General features: G+C 46.7%; 3 protein-coding genes across 3 annotated transcripts; 2 read left to right on the top strand and 1 right to left on the bottom strand.

The window, feature by feature from the left end:
- The first annotated feature begins 824 nt into the window (after positions 1-824).
- Positions 825-6462, top strand: BDBG_05298 (GAS2 domain-containing protein). The gene is made up of 2 exons (XM_002624483.2): positions 825-1006; positions 1146-6462. Exon 2 carries the CDS (start codon positions 1687-1689, stop codon positions 5569-5571), a length of 3885 nt encoding a protein of 1294 aa, XP_002624529.1. The 5' UTR covers positions 825-1006; positions 1146-1686; the 3' UTR covers positions 5572-6462.
- On the bottom strand, positions 3219-9947 carry BDBG_05299 (GTPase-activating protein GYP7). The gene is made up of 6 exons (XM_031722076.1): positions 9629-9947; positions 8184-9534; positions 7832-8094; positions 7449-7767; positions 4539-7349; positions 3219-4462 (listed from the first exon to the last, which is right to left on the bottom strand). The coding sequence occupies exons 1-5, from the start codon at positions 9773-9775 to the stop codon at positions 6967-6969; spliced, it is 2463 nt and encodes an 820-aa protein (XP_031578878.1). The 5' UTR covers positions 9776-9947; the 3' UTR covers positions 3219-4462; positions 4539-6966.
- An 805-nt stretch (positions 9948-10752) lies between these two features.
- Positions 10753-14753, top strand: BDBG_17244 (uncharacterized protein; the record flags this gene model as incomplete). The annotated part of the gene is made up of 11 exons (XM_031725011.1): positions 10753-10839; positions 10908-11060; positions 11116-11297; positions 11359-11774; positions 11855-11977; positions 12749-13137; positions 13298-13778; positions 13866-14223; positions 14304-14347; positions 14429-14572; positions 14668-14753. 11 exons carry the CDS (start codon positions 10753-10755, stop codon positions 14751-14753), a joined length of 2463 nt encoding a protein of 820 aa, XP_031578879.1.
- Between the last annotated feature and the right edge of the window lie 73 nt (positions 14754-14826).

A 14826-nucleotide genomic window follows, 5' to 3' on the forward strand; every position in this document is an offset into this window, starting at 1 on the left:
CCATTTAGTTATTCTTCAACCTTCTGATTTTTAGGGAGTAGTTCATGGCAAATATGGACTTAAGGGGTCCACCAATTTGATCTGATACGAGCCGAAGAAGCTAAGTGCTTGAAGCGCTGCACTGACGGGAGCTATCAGGAAGCTCAAGCGTTACATGCAATATGGCAAGATTACCTTAAAAGAATAGAGTAAGACGCCAAAACACTTTGATAATAGTTCCATGACAATGATGTACAATGCACAGCTGATGAGAAAAGACAAGTGCGCGCAACTACTGAGTCAAAGAGCTGAGGGCAAAGAAAGAGAATCACAGAGAAGAGTGAGATGCTCAAGCAGAAGAGACATGCCTCGTTTATGAAAGGTTTTTTATATAATAATAATTAAAAAATATAGTTAGTTCACTTATCCATTTTTGGAGCTAAACCCGAAAGCGTAACTAGTTAGTTATTAGTTACAACTTAGTTAATTCGCTGTGAACCGGCGGCCGGGAGAGTATTTCCTCTTTTGGTACTATATTTATATATTTCTACTTTTGAGCTTTCGTGACTTGAAAGAGCGTGTCGGCATAAATTAGCGATATGTCCGCTGGGGTTGTGATATTGAAGAAGATTTATTTTTTGAAAATATTGGGCAATTTTTATTCCATCTGCCATTATCGGTTCTTCTGATGCTGGCATGTTTGTTTATTTTAGCAGGTTGTAATCAGGTCAAACATAGTCGCGTTTTGGCTTCCGGGGGGGGGGCCCTGGCATAAAATAGCGGAGATCGCAATGATGGGGGGGGGTGTTCTATGGGCATATCCATGCATGTATACCCGGTAGTTGGTTTGTTAATAAATTGAGATGGGAATTTGAAATAATCCCACAGGAGAAAATAATCGTTGAACTGCCAAAAACGAGACGATAATTTTTCAGTGCCCAATAATCCTGGCTGCCAATCAACCTTCTTCCCATTCCCGGCGCTTTCTGACGGAGTTTTTATCCCCCCATACAAATTTGGCCTGAACGTAAGTAAGACTTCCAAGGTTGTTCTTGGGCTTGTCGACTGACTGACTGGATGCTGGATGTGCTGGTCGGCGTTGATAGGATAGGGCCAGCCCGGCCTTACATAAATATTTAACTAACCGACCGTCCCTGTGCTCGCAGATCGGTGGAGCCTCACCTCACCACGACATCTCGAACGACACACTCGACAACGCCGACAACGAGGGCATATCACTCCCCCCTTCCCAGCCTCGATTTCCATGATATCTTGAACTGAAGTTGCTAAGAGCGCTGGTTTGCTCCGTGTTATAGCTTCATCTCGTCCACTCTTTTTAATCCCGGCTCTCCTATTCTTCTGATCGTTTTTCTTTGTTGTTTGCCCTTGGAGTAGGCATTTTCCTCGAGCATTGTCCGTCAATCCTCCCTCCCGTCGATCAATCCGCCAACTATCTACTTTGCGACACAGGTAGCGAACTTCCTACGTCGTCCTGGTATTAAGCAAGCAAATGCGGTTTTAGTCGTCCAGCAGCTTTTCATATCCAACATGTGGAGAGGGTCATCGAGAGATTTTCTTTATGCAGAACTTACCCTCTTCGCCGATGACCCTGGCTTCTACCTAACTATCCCAACGATTTACATTAAACTTCTAGCCTCTCCAAGGGCACTTTGAGCGAACCGCGATGCTATTCTTAGCTACTGAAAAATGGCTGAAAATCCGTTCACTCTGACTCCCGCGCTCCGCCTCCGTCCCTCCTCAGGCCTTCGAACTCCATCACGCTCCCCTCCTCGATCCCCGACCCGTTGCCGTTCCCGCTCTCCAGAACGAAATTTCTCTTCCTTAATCTGCACGTTAGATCCATTGCTTGCTAATCTTTCGCCGGAATCCACTCTCGAAGCATTAGCATCCACTGACGCTGTGCGGACAAATGGAAAGACCGCAGAGGGCATACTCTCCAAAGCCATTGCGGAAGCTTCAACCGCTGAACGTGCTTTAGCTGTTCGAGCTGCAGTGGCTGGGCAGAATTTGAAGCAATGGCATGCAGAGGTGTTAGCATGGGAGTGGCCGCAGAAGAAAGATGCTGCCGCGGGCAAGGGCTTCATCCCAGGGGGCAAAGACCGCGCTTGCAGTGATGATGGGTGGGAGCGATACTTGGGCTGTCTTCCAGTCGCCATTGTAGAGCAGCACGAGGACAGGATTGATGCGATAAAGGCTGAGATGGAAGCGTTGGATGTGGAGGAACTGAAGGAACACGTCCTGAATGCACATATCCCCTCTCGATCACGACCGTCGTCTTCGAATAGCACCTGGTCCACAAACATGAATACTCTGAGCTATGTACAACTTAGCGATTTCACGGCGGTAATAACAGCTACTATTCTCCAGGCACTGCCATACCTTTCCAAGCTCAATATTCTCCTCAATATTTGGGACGTTCGTCTCACTGTACTACACCAAATCCCCGAGCTACTGGATGGCCTTGGGAGCACGAAGCGGGGCATCGATGGCGGACTGGACCGACTGAAAACAGGATTGTTACCGGAATTGGACGACCCCCTATTTTCTAAGACCTCCTTCGATTCTGCTCGTCACAAGCTGGAAAACAAGATATTAATTGTGGGAAGTAAGATGGATCGCATTCTTGATTCTCTTGAAGGCCAAGAAGATGCCCTCCCTGAGGCTTGGATTGATGAAATGGAGGCTATTGAAGCTGGGTTTGCGACTTGGGCCTTTGAAGCGGAGAAAATGGCATCCGAAAACGATTTTAGGCGATCAAGCCCGCCGCTACCTGAGTATTCGACGCAGCCAACGGAGACTGAAAGGCCAGAAAAAGGTAGCCCGCAAGGCTTGACTACTCAGAGTACGGCTTCTCCGCCTGAGAAAGATCAAAAGGACAAAGATGATAATTCACTGGCGGTGATGCAGCTTCCAAGTATCCATGTCAAACACGAGCTGCCCGCCACACCTTGTCGAACTGACCCGGTTCTGAATGAGAGTCCTCCAGCATCAACAGGTATTCAACAGGCTCCTCCTTCCCCTCCGTTGATACCTCAAGTCCAAGGGGCAGAGGAAGACGCATCCCAAGTGAGAATCCAAGAGAGTCCTCATATAGAGTTCCCCAACGATCCAGAACTCCAGCAGGAGAATCGAAACCCTACACAAAGTGACTCGGACACTTCGTCAGCCTTGCCTTCTACGCCTACAACTTCCACTACTCAAGGACAATTGACTAACCCGTCGTTTTCTGACACCGCTGATCACCTGATATACGAGCAGAGCATCGATGCATTATCAAATCCACCCATTCAGCGGCTTGAAGACCATGCCTCTGACGGAACTCCTTGGACTGAGACTTCAATTTCTCGTGACAAACCCTGCTCAGGGGTGATAGAGACCCCTGAAAACACTAGAAACTGTCCCGATACTACAGGAGAACAAAACCTCTCTGGAGAACCTATCGAGATCAATGCATCATTACATTCCCCTTCGCGATCTAAGATTACCGATCCAGCTTCCCCGCAGTCGCCGGCACCCAAAGCATCGCCTAGCCAGGCCAGCCCTTTCAACGTTACTAATACATGGATATCATCTTCTCCTACAAGTGCTGAGTTGAGCCCCCGCAGCACTACCAAGAACAGGCCAGAAGGTCTTAAACTGGACATCTCTGCGCGTCGAGATTCAATTGTTTCTATCGCTTCAACTGTAGGTTCGGGGTTCTCGTATGGCTCCGATCCTGAGATTAAGGACGCTCAAGTAGCAACCGCTCATGGCAGTCCTATCATAGTTGAATCTCCGAGTGGCTTTCTCACAACTGGTTCTAAGGCTCCCTGGGCTCTCGGGCATGGCGGAAATATTCTGTCACGAACAAAATCCGCAGAATTAAAAAATAGAAACACTAGTTCTTCCCGACCTGCAGTCCAACGGACCATGAGCCTACCACTCGAGCGGTTCGTGGATGGAGATCCTCAGGATGTTCACGAAATGGGCGATCCCAATGAATCAAAACATCAATCCGAGGTCAAACAGGCATCTTCTGCGTCCATTGGGGTTTTACCAAAAACCGAACTGCGCAGTATCATAGTCTCAAACAGGCTTAGTATGGGACCTACAAACGGACAGGGACCTGCGCCAAATCTTCGCCGCTCTGTTTCTTCTCTAGCTCTATCATCCATAAATCGAATTAGCAACAGGTCTCTAGGCGTCAACCCCAACTATCCCCGTGGACCACGCATATCAACCTCAACTGAGTCGCTTCCGTCGACTGCCGAAGAACCATCGCCATCAATACATATTTCGCACAGCAAAAATGAAGTCGTTCAAACTCAGGACACCCCTACCCCGCCTCCAATCCTTCCACGCAGGTCCAGCAAGCGACTTTCTAGACTTCTCAGTCCAGTCACATGTATTTCAACACATAAAGAGAAAAACGCTGCATCGACTACTCACGCTACCACACAACCTAGAAATGCAGCTGCCGATTCTGCGGCATCGCCTTCTGTTAACGCTCCTAGATCGCCTGAAGATCAATTAGATGAGAAAATAAATTCCATACTTACCACAATTCCCACCCGAATCCATCTAGCCTCGACTCCAGAGAGTAATAAGAGTACTAAAAGCACTCCTCGTGCGTCGGAACCTTCGTACTCAACCCCAAAAAGAGATCGTTTACAATCACAATCCCCAATGTCAAGTCGCAGCAATACCCCTACGCCATCACTCACCCTGACACCAGCCTTCGGCCGTTCGCGACGAACGCACACATACCACGATGACGGGTCTGCAGTTAGACTCTACCATCTGCATCGTCCTGGTAAAGCAGCCCCCCTCAAGCTCTTTGTTCGTTCAGTCGGTGAAGATGGAGAACGAGTCATGGTGCGAGTTGGCGGTGGATGGGCTGATTTAGGAGAATATCTTCGAGAATACGCCGTCCACCACGGTCGGCGAAATGTCTCAGACGCGAAATTTGAAGTCCGCGGCCTTCCCAACCATAACACCTCGCCCAACTATTCCACACAGAACAAACAAGTCCCTAGCACCGGCCGTTCGACCCCTGTATCCCGCCCTGGCTCCGCCTTCGACATCCGCCCACCCTCTTCACTCACCGTCCGCAAAGCCCGTCGATCCATGGCAAACCACTCTGAACTCCCAAATCTCACATCCGCAAACATCGAAAAGGCCTCCGAAGGATCCTCTTCTACCGGTGGCGGGCCTCTTTCTTTTCTCTCATCCGCACGCCGCAGGCTCTCCACATCATCAAACGCATCCATGAGCGTCGCCTCCGCCTATGGCGGCGAAGGCCAACAATTCGTCTCCACGCCCCTCGGCCTCGCAGGCCCGAATCCCAAATCCAGACGAGTATCAATCAGCCCCGAGAGCGAGGCCTGGGTGGAAGATGTTGTCGGACGTGCCCGACGCACCTCTGCCACATTAAGAACCGAGCGCTCCTATGGGAACCTCAGGCGGTTTCGACCGAATGTTTTGCAGGAGGATGCGCTCCGGGACCGAGCTGATGGCGGTCAGAGGAGCGTTAGTGATACAGGTGGTGGTGGGAATAAACGGGTGTATCTGCGGGGACTGGGGAGGGAATGAATGATATTTGAAATCAACCCTCGAGCGGGCGGGGAGCTAGGCTATATATTACCTTGCATTTTTATGGGATACATTCATTTGTGTAATCCCCTTTTCACTTTTTTTGCTCTAACTTTTAAGGACTCGGGACTCTTGGATTTCTAGGGAGGAATGGTAGGTTATGGGTTGGATGGATGGATGGAATGGAAATGGAAATGGACGGATTTTGATTTTTACTGTGGAAAAGGGGCGATTTTGAGCGATTTTTGAGCCATTTGATTGAACCTGACTGATTGACGTTACGTTTGTATGGACGGCGGCCCCCTCCATTTCCTTAGCCACTTGAAGGTTTATCCCCTGTCTCCGTTTTGGTATTTTGATTCCCTTCTCCCGTTCTCTGTCAATATTTGCTTCCGCGTCGCTCACCACAGCGTTTCCTTGCCCTGCATTTGCTTCTTTGATGTTTCTTCTTTGTCCAACTCTTCCACTCATCTTCAATTTTTCTCCTTGCCATTTTACTTTGTTGGTTTTTCTTTTCGTTCTCAATTTTTTTTCCTTCCTTGTTTTTCTTCTTCATTTTTTCGTCTTATTTCTACTTCATTTTTTCGTCTCATTTCTACTTCATTTTTAATTCATGCACACTCCGGCGTTTTATTACTTCTTTTGTTCTTAATATTTTTCTTTTCTCTTTTCCCCCTTTTCACAAGTCTATTCTCCAACATAGAGGCAACAGGTCTGTCTAACTCCTTTTTTCTTCTTTCTTCTTTTTTTCCTTTTAATATTTTGTTTAATTCATTTCTTGTTCGCCCTATCGCTTTCTATTAGTCCTTGCATCTCACATTTCTTCTTTTCAATAGAATAATATATATAGATATATATATTATACTACAATCAACAACAGGTTTTAGTTCATTTGAATTATTCAGCTATCACCGCACTCCGTCGCGCTCGCTACCAGCGGTCCGTTTCATCTAGTTGATGAATTCGAAGTGTGCTACATTGTGAGATGTTCGAATTTGGGTTTGAAAGCATATATTTGAGAGAGATATTAGAAAGAGAATAAAACCAAAGGCGCCGCCGTAACAATAGTACATGGGTGAAACTGGAAACGGTAAAAGGCCCCAAAAACAAAAGGAATAGAGTAAAAAGAGGTATTTAACACAATGATAATTCATCATGGCAGTGTTGGTGTGGATGGGTAGTAAACTTTCGGAAGGACCGCTTTCGTTAGGATGTAGAGAGCAGAAGGAAGCATGAAGAGAACTAATTTAAGCATCCCGCGAAGGTAGAATCGATGGTGAAAACGTTTAGGTGGGAAAAAAAAAGAAAAAAGAAAAAAGAAAAAAGAGGACAGGTGTCGTAGACGATACGAGACTTGACCCGCGAGTCTTATGACATAGACAAAACGGCACTTTATCAATTCCGCCTCGTCCCCCCGCCATGCACTCTGACTTGTTCCGCGTCCAAAACCTCTACTTTCTTGCTCATGAGGCCCCGGAGTTCAGGAGTGATGATCCGTTCTATATCAACCCTTTGGTTGTTGGGCGGTGGTGAAGCTGGAGTGCTACGATGGCGGTCGCGGGAGATGGATTGGTTGGTACGAGCGTTGGGTGCACGCGGAGTTGGGGGTTGGGAGTGAGTTCCACTATCCAGGGACCCAACGATGCGTCGGCGAACGGGTGGTGCAGGGAAACTGTTCTTCTTATCGATAGCTTCGACTTTCCTTTCGAAGCGGTGGAAGAGAGCTTCAGCCCTGGACAGGATGGGGATTAATTCCATGGTATTTGAAAGCTCGTTGACTGTAATTAAGTTGGTTAGAAACTTGTCATTATTGAGGAAGAATAAAGAGGCAAGAAGAATAAAAAACAGAGAAACAGGGAATAGGAGGTTGAACTTACTATATTTGAGAACCTCGTCAAAATGCTTGAGATGATCCATAATCACATCTCGATGATTTTCGAGGATTGCTAATGCAATGAACAAATGGAAATTGCTTGATAGATAATCCGTCCAGAGCGCTTCCCATAGCCTCAGCACGTCCACCCATTCAAATTCCCGCTTGTACCAAACAAGAAACATGCGGAAAAAAAAGAAAAAGTTTGTGCTGTCGGCAGACTGGAGATGGAGGTAGAGTTGTGGGTCCATTAATTGGACGAGTTGGTCCAAAGTGAGCAGCTGAGTCCGCATCCCAGATTGGTCGCGGAGAAAGTTTCGTTCCTACATGACAATATAATGTTAAAATGTGATGCTAGATGGACGAGGAGAGTATCTTAGTAAGTACCATTCGCTCCATATAGCCAACAAATGCCCAGAAGGCTACAGCATCATCCTGCATTACAGCATATATCGGGGCGAGGAGGTCGCTCATCCCTTGGACGTAACCAAGCTCGCGGTTATATTCGTTATAGGTCAGGAGCATATCTTTCATTTGCTCCATATGAACATTGGTACCCGATTCAGCAAATGGAGAATCGGGATCGGGATGTGGAATATCCTCGCCTGCAAATAAAGGGATAGTACGATCTGTGCGGTGAACGTCCTTTTCTGCATTACGGACCGCGAGAAATGGTCCCGGTCAGCTCCCTATATTATATCGCATAGAAAAATAGGGAATGGAATGGGAGTTAACAAACCTATTCGAGCTTTCTGGTCTTTCCACCATTCAAGGTCTTCCGCAGACGAGAGCCCTTCTACTAATCTTTCCCACCACGCTCCCTTAAGACGGACATACTCATCCCGTTTCGAATTAATTATGGCTTTGCGTTCATCATCATTACTTTCCCAGGAATATACCCCAAGCAGGAATAGCCAAGCCTCCTTACGAACACCGTCGTTTGGGTTTAGGCCCCCGTGGAAAATCCTCTCCTTAGCTTCGTCCTGAGTAACCTGTAACCGTCCAGTTATAGGGTCAAACCAGCTATTCCACTCTTCCAGGGTAACAGGCTTCCGTTTGTCCGCAAGGGATAAGTTTGCTGCTTCCATGTTCAGTATTTCAAATTCGCCGACGGAACTGTCTTCCATTTCCAGCATGTCCCTTGCTGTCCAAATTCGCTGATTTCGTTCACGTTCGCTCTGCTCAGCGATTCCCATGGCCCATCGTGCCAGATACAGCCTGGCACTATCAAATTCCTCTTGTAATGTCTGGATTTCCGGATTTTTCATAAGACGTCTCACCTGAGGTGGAACTTTTGGATTATCTGCAATATCTTGGGCAGTCCTCCGGGTAAACGTAGTAATTTTACTGAGCTGTTCGAGGACCTTCCATCGTGTTTCTTTCAACACTCGAGTGAGGGGATCCATACCGGCATCTCTCTGTCCACTCGGTGAAGGCTGCGACTTATGAACGGTTAGAGGTTGGCCGAAAGACATCTTATCCTCCTCCGACGGATTGATCAGGTACGCGCTTGGATCAGCGCCCGATCGTTCAACAGTTACATATCTCTTCAGCCATCTTAAAACCTCATCACCTCCCCAAAACATATTACCGCCTTCATCGAACGGGTCAAAACTCTCTCTCGTCCGTTTCTTCTTTTGCAAGATGGTAGACTGGCATTCCGTATCATGGAAGAAAAGGGCCGGGAAACTATCTCCAGCTTTGGTATTTATAACAACACTACCGAACCACCAACCCAGACTCGGTGGGCGAACAAGTAACGAGTATATCTGGCTTAGAGGAACAGCAAAAGCATACAGGCCGATCGAGCCAGGATCAGCAGTTGTGGTGGGGAGTGGGGGAACCAGATACGATTGGCGCGGAGGAGAGGCACTATCGGACATATCTACTTTCACATATGTGTTATATGCATCGCCCAGGGAAGATTCCGGGACCCATGCAAGGAGGTATGAGGAGGTATCGGCCTTTGATGTGGCGGAGCGGGAAGACTGTGGTAAACTGCGTTCCATGGAAGGAACAGGTTTCTGCTGTATGAGGGCTATAAAACCCGGTATATTGTCTTTGGACGAAGGAGTAGGATGTACATAGACCTGAAGTAAAGAACTGGTGGTAAGACGAAGTCTTCATCGCTCATTGGAAAATTGGGCCGTACGGCCCCAGCGCAGGACGGGAAAACATGCATACCTTGCTTTTGGAAAATAAAAGCTTTACCCCCTTACCCGTACTAGTATGGGTAATGGAGTTGTACTCGCCTTCATCATCGTCGCTCACATCATAGAACGAAGCCGTTGGGGAGGGCGGAGGTGTTAGGCGCGCGGATGACCCCGCCATGTTGCAAGCTTAAATAGCAGCAGCAAGATGGGAAAGGCAGATATGGCGTTGGAGGGGAATCAAACTTTAGGACAAGTGTATTTTGATCTGTCGTAGACTCATGTTGGCAGTGTTCGAGAAACTCACCAGCAACAGACATATATGGAATAAAGAAGCCTAGCCTGGATGAAGCCGACGCGGTGACGTATGATCAGAGGCTCGGGGGGGGCTGCTGTACACTGGGCCTAGCCGCATATGGTTTGGTGTAGATTTGCCCGTCACATGATATCGAATTTTGATCGACCAGCTGTGACCATCTTACGACAACAACCAAGACGACAAAGAAAGCCCCAGGAAGACTTCTATGCTGATATAACATTGGGTTTGAAGTGTGATTAACAATTCCATCTTGACTATAATGCCCAGGGGCTCTGAGGTCCTGCAGACCACATCCCTCGTTATACAGTGGCTCCTAACCCACTTTTGCGATACTTGATAGATCTAGAGTATACAAAGGTCTGGAAATGGAGTGATTTCAATGGCTTTTGGAGCATCGGGATACTGTTTAATTATAATTTATGCTGCCACTAATCTCTGTTACTCTCATGGGATTGAGATCCGCCTCTTCAACTTTGGTACAAGCAAAAGGGAAGGGTTTGGCTTTCAGGATCTCCAGAATCAGGAGGTTGAAATGCTGTAGGAGTTTGGACTTTAACTGACTTACATTAGTTACGGGCATCCACAGCCATGCTTTGAAATGCAATTTGACACCGGCACATAGTCTTTCTCTTTTACACGTGGCATTGAATCAACGATGTTTTAGTTACCCAGCCGCCGTATTTGACAACCATATTCGGAACACACCTTGGCAATTCGAAAATGGCTAATTTTTGTTAGTCTTTATATATGTAGGGCATGGTATAATGAACCCTCTCAGATAATATTTATGTGTTCGCATTTTACTTTTTTCTTTGGGTCTTTGGACAATTGCCTCGAAAATGGCGGAATTTCAAAGGACTCTTCCTGCTTCGTGGTACCGAAGCCTTCCGCTCTACCAACTTGAGCGCCGTGCCGTGTTTTTAAAGGTTGGCCCATTTCCAGCCCCTTCTTCTATTTTGAGTGAGTCGTATTTAAGGCTAATACATATTTATAGGCATGGTACTTGCTGGGTCCCGTAACCCGCTTCCACGAAGTTGATACCAAAGTCCAATATGAAATTGCTCAGGAACGCCTATACGTTGAAAGAAAGTTTGGCTCCTCCGCACTTCCAACTGCTGAGGAGCTGAAAGTTATCCATGAGAGCACTGTGAGCATTACTCCTTTTACTATTCTAGGTGTTCACGTTTCTCATAACTACCAAGGGTGCGGAATTACCGAGCCACCTTACGCCGACAGGATTGCTGTTCGCCGGGATATCACAAGATGCACCGGATTTCCATGAGTTCTACCCCGATTTAGAGCCCCTTCTGGCAAGAGTGGACTTTACCAGGCTCCCGTATCGCCGTAGCGTCAAGTATGAGGGGAATTTCAACTGGAAAACCATGTGCGATATCCTCTAGTTTAAACCTCCGACTGGATAATTAACTGACACCAAATGACTACAGGGTGGATGGCTATCAAGAATGCCTGCATTGTCAATATACACACCCTTCATTTTCCATCTATTACCCTCCGACATTCTATACTGTCTATAACCACCTGAACTTTTCTCAGCATGTTGCGGATCCAAAGAAGCCAGATGATGGACTTTTCCTCTACTTCTTTCCCAATTGCACTCTGAATGTGTATGGCGGAGGAATGTCCTCATTTCGCGTTTGTCCAACTAGGGACCCTAATGTTACTCGAATGGAATTCGACTACTATCACCTCGAATTAGGCGACAAGTTCGAAAAGTATTTCAAATTTGTCCGTCAAGTGGCCATGGAAGACTACGAGCTGTGTGAAAGAGCGCAGGAAAATTTGCAGAAAGGCGTGTATAACGAAGGCATTTTGAATCCGGTCAAAGAGACAGGGGTTGCATGTGAGTTGTGTCCTGTTCTGCTTTTCCTGCTGTAATATCTTCGGCGCCCTACGAAAAATAACTAATGTTCGGATTTTCAGACTACCAAAACCGTGTGTTTGATCTGGTCACTGAGCAGCATAGACATGAGAAATCAACCGAAGGTCCGGAAAAGGCGGTGGGGGATGGGATCAGCCACCCCGCCCAAGCTGCTGCAGTTCCCTGTAACTAGCACTAATGATCATGAGTTCTCGTACACCTCATAGTTACTATTAATGAAAGCCTGAGGTTTCCCACCTGATCTTTTCAATGTAATTGATGTCCAAAATCGTTGCTCTTTGCCACTCCGAATCCACGTCATCAACCCAGATAGACATACCAGCTGCACCGAAATCAAGATCTAGAACCCGCTTCCCCATCCTGAAGCCCTATTGGAACCCAAGCGGCATCTACGATCTATCTTCCCTACTACAACAAAGAACCACCTTGGTAAGCTCCCTCACACACCGACTGGTCGGTTCGACTTAAAATCTACCCGCTTGCGGGGTGAAAATTCTTTGATGATGCCCATGGAGCCCGTAAGGCCCAGCCAAGCTCAGCCTAAATCTTTTCCAACCAGTGATAGTCCAGAAGGAAATACTGACCTGATTGGGAAATAATTCAGGCGACCAATGACGATGTGACAACTAAGAAAACACAACTCTATTGGGGAATGGCGGGTTCAGGGTCTAAATGAGCGGGAATAAAAATGCACGATTTTACAAGTAGCTCTACCTAACTAAACATAATTGTTTTGGAATCGAGCATGGGAGCAAGAAACGAGCTAACTTGGAGACGGAAATAAGTCAGTTCGACAGCCTATTTAGGCGATATATCATATTGCCGTTGAAAACGCTTGTATATATTTCTGGAGCTCCCGTTCCAGGAAGAAGTAAAATAAAGCCAATACTCTTCTTTTAATAAACTCCTTCTGCATGTAGTCTTTTAGCACGTAGCATCACTCTACGAGCTAAGTAGGATGGAGTATTTATCCTCATTTCTCTCCAATACATTTGTCCTCGCCTCCGTCCCCATTATCCTCCTGGCTATACTTGCGGTGACGCAGAAAGATGGAAAAGTATTTAGGAGACCCTTGTTGCCACGTCCTGGCGCCCTTCCCCTTGACACTCTCAGTTCGAATGTACAGTCTAAGTTAGCGTGGATCGAAGATTTGTTCCTGAGAAGGGTTGCTTCAACAATAGCTACCAGAAAGGGGAGCGACGGACTTACTACAGCAGCCGATCAACCACCGTCGGCAAACGTGTGCAAGGAATCCGACTTCCCTGATAATTGGTGGACTGGAGATGAAGTGTTTCGATTGGAGAGACGCGCAATATTTAGTAAGGTAGGGGCATAGATTTTCTAAAAATTCGAACCTTCCGAAACACGGATATCTGATTGGATATTTGAAAACCGAGGGCAAGCATGGTATTATATGATGCTTAAGGCGTCGTGCCACATGATTCGAAATGAAAAGTCGCAGTAATAACAAGTCAGCTTGACAGACATGGCTCTATATCGCCCACGCAAGTCGCTTCACCAAACCGGGAGACTACCATGCTTTCGAAATTTGCGGATTCCCTCTTTTCCTCATCCAAGGGAAGGACAGCGTTATCCGCGCATTTCACAATGTCTGCCGACACAGAGCCTACCCAGTCATCTCAAAGAAAAAGTCCGGTTCCTCGACCGTGATGGGGTGCAGGTATCATGGCTGGACCTATGATAGCAAGGGTCAACTCATAAAAGCACCGCAATTCGAGTGTCTTGAGGGATTCGACAAGACTCAGAATAGCCTATTCGAGATTCGCACAGCGATTTCGAAACATGGATTGATTTTTGTGAATTTAGATGCAAGGGGAGATCCGCCTGAACTTCAATTCGATGCTCGTAGAATTGATAGGTTTGCGAGTGTGAATCGGATACCGAGGCGGTCAGTATGGATTGATGGGTGGGAGCTTGAAGGCAGATTTAATTGGAAAATGGCCGGTAAGTCTTATACTAAACGAAGCGTGTAGGGGATTGTGAAGTAGAAATGATTCATAAAACGAATATGTTAACTAATCTTTAAGTCAGTTCGGAACTTGTACGAAGATAAGGGTGTAGCGGGAGGAACGAAGCCGGAGTTGAGTAACCTACGTTCAGTTCTTCAATCAATCTTCGATGTGGACAGAGCCAGTGACCCCAAGTCCTCCACCTTGGAAGCTTTCCCTACCACTTCAATCTATGCTACTGGAAAAGAAAGTGTCTGGTATTCCATCTCCGTAGCCCCTATAGAGGCAAATCGCTCATATATCCGCTGCGATATGTACGGAAGTGTTGTAGGAAAGCAGGCAGATGGAAGCCAAGGAATACCAGATGGCATAAAATCCAGCCTTGAAGCTAGAATAGCGAAATTCGAAGCGACATATAAGTCATTCAGCTCCCCTGGAAGGTATGACATTGCGCATATCTGATGGGATTATATTCATATTTATTTGGAGGCTCACTAACGATAATATCTCTTACCTGTAGAACGAACCCTGACGATGATTCCACTCTGAATGAGGACGCAGTCGGTGAGAATTCTACAGACCTAGGATTAATCAATGGACGATTTGGGCCAGCATGCTAATATGCCCCCCGCTTTTATTTTGCAGACTGCACTCATGATCGCACAGTACAAGAGATGATCCTTTTGAAATTAAAATCTCACCTCAAGCTTGAACGTGTTGCAGGAGAAGAGATCTTGCCAACAGTCAGAGGGTCAAGCACAAGCGACAGATACAAGCTCGCGAATGAATGTAAGCTTCCATTTAATAATCTGTTTTCAGTCCCCAGCTATGGAGACGAGTATAGCTTTTTCATAAAAGACTTCTTTTTTCTAATACTCAAGTAGTATGCAAAGAGCTCGAAAACCTGGAGGGTTCCATTAGCTCAAGTCCTGCGTGTCAAATGATGGTTAAAGATTCTCTTGCCTGGTAACAACATCCGTGGAGGCGTATTGAACTGTATCCGGGTATGGCGTATGATTTTCTTCTCAGCACGGTTGCCCAGT

This window comes from Blastomyces gilchristii (genome assembly GCF_000003855.2).
Source record: "Blastomyces gilchristii SLH14081 genomic scaffold supercont1.10, whole genome shotgun sequence".
NCBI lineage: Eukaryota > Fungi > Ascomycota > Eurotiomycetes > Onygenales > Ajellomycetaceae > Blastomyces > Blastomyces gilchristii.

Bases quoted from the DNA above. Each gene is read 5' to 3' on its own strand.
- BDBG_05298 (XM_002624483.2), top strand. From the start codon at position 1,687: ATGGCTGAAAATCCGTTCACTCTGACTCCCGCGCTCCGCCTCCGTCCC.
- BDBG_05299 (XM_031722076.1), bottom strand. From the start codon at position 9,775: ATGGCGGGGTCATCCGCGCGCCTAACACCTCCGCCCTCCCCAACGGCT. The intron at 7,768-7,831 runs GTACTTACTAAG...ATTGTCATGTAG, and splicing joins TTGGCTATATGGAGCGAATG to GAACGAAACTTTCTCCGCGA. The intron at 7,350-7,448 runs GTAAGTTCAACC...ACTTAATTACAG, and splicing joins TGACGAGGTTCTCAAATATA to TCAACGAGCTTTCAAATACC.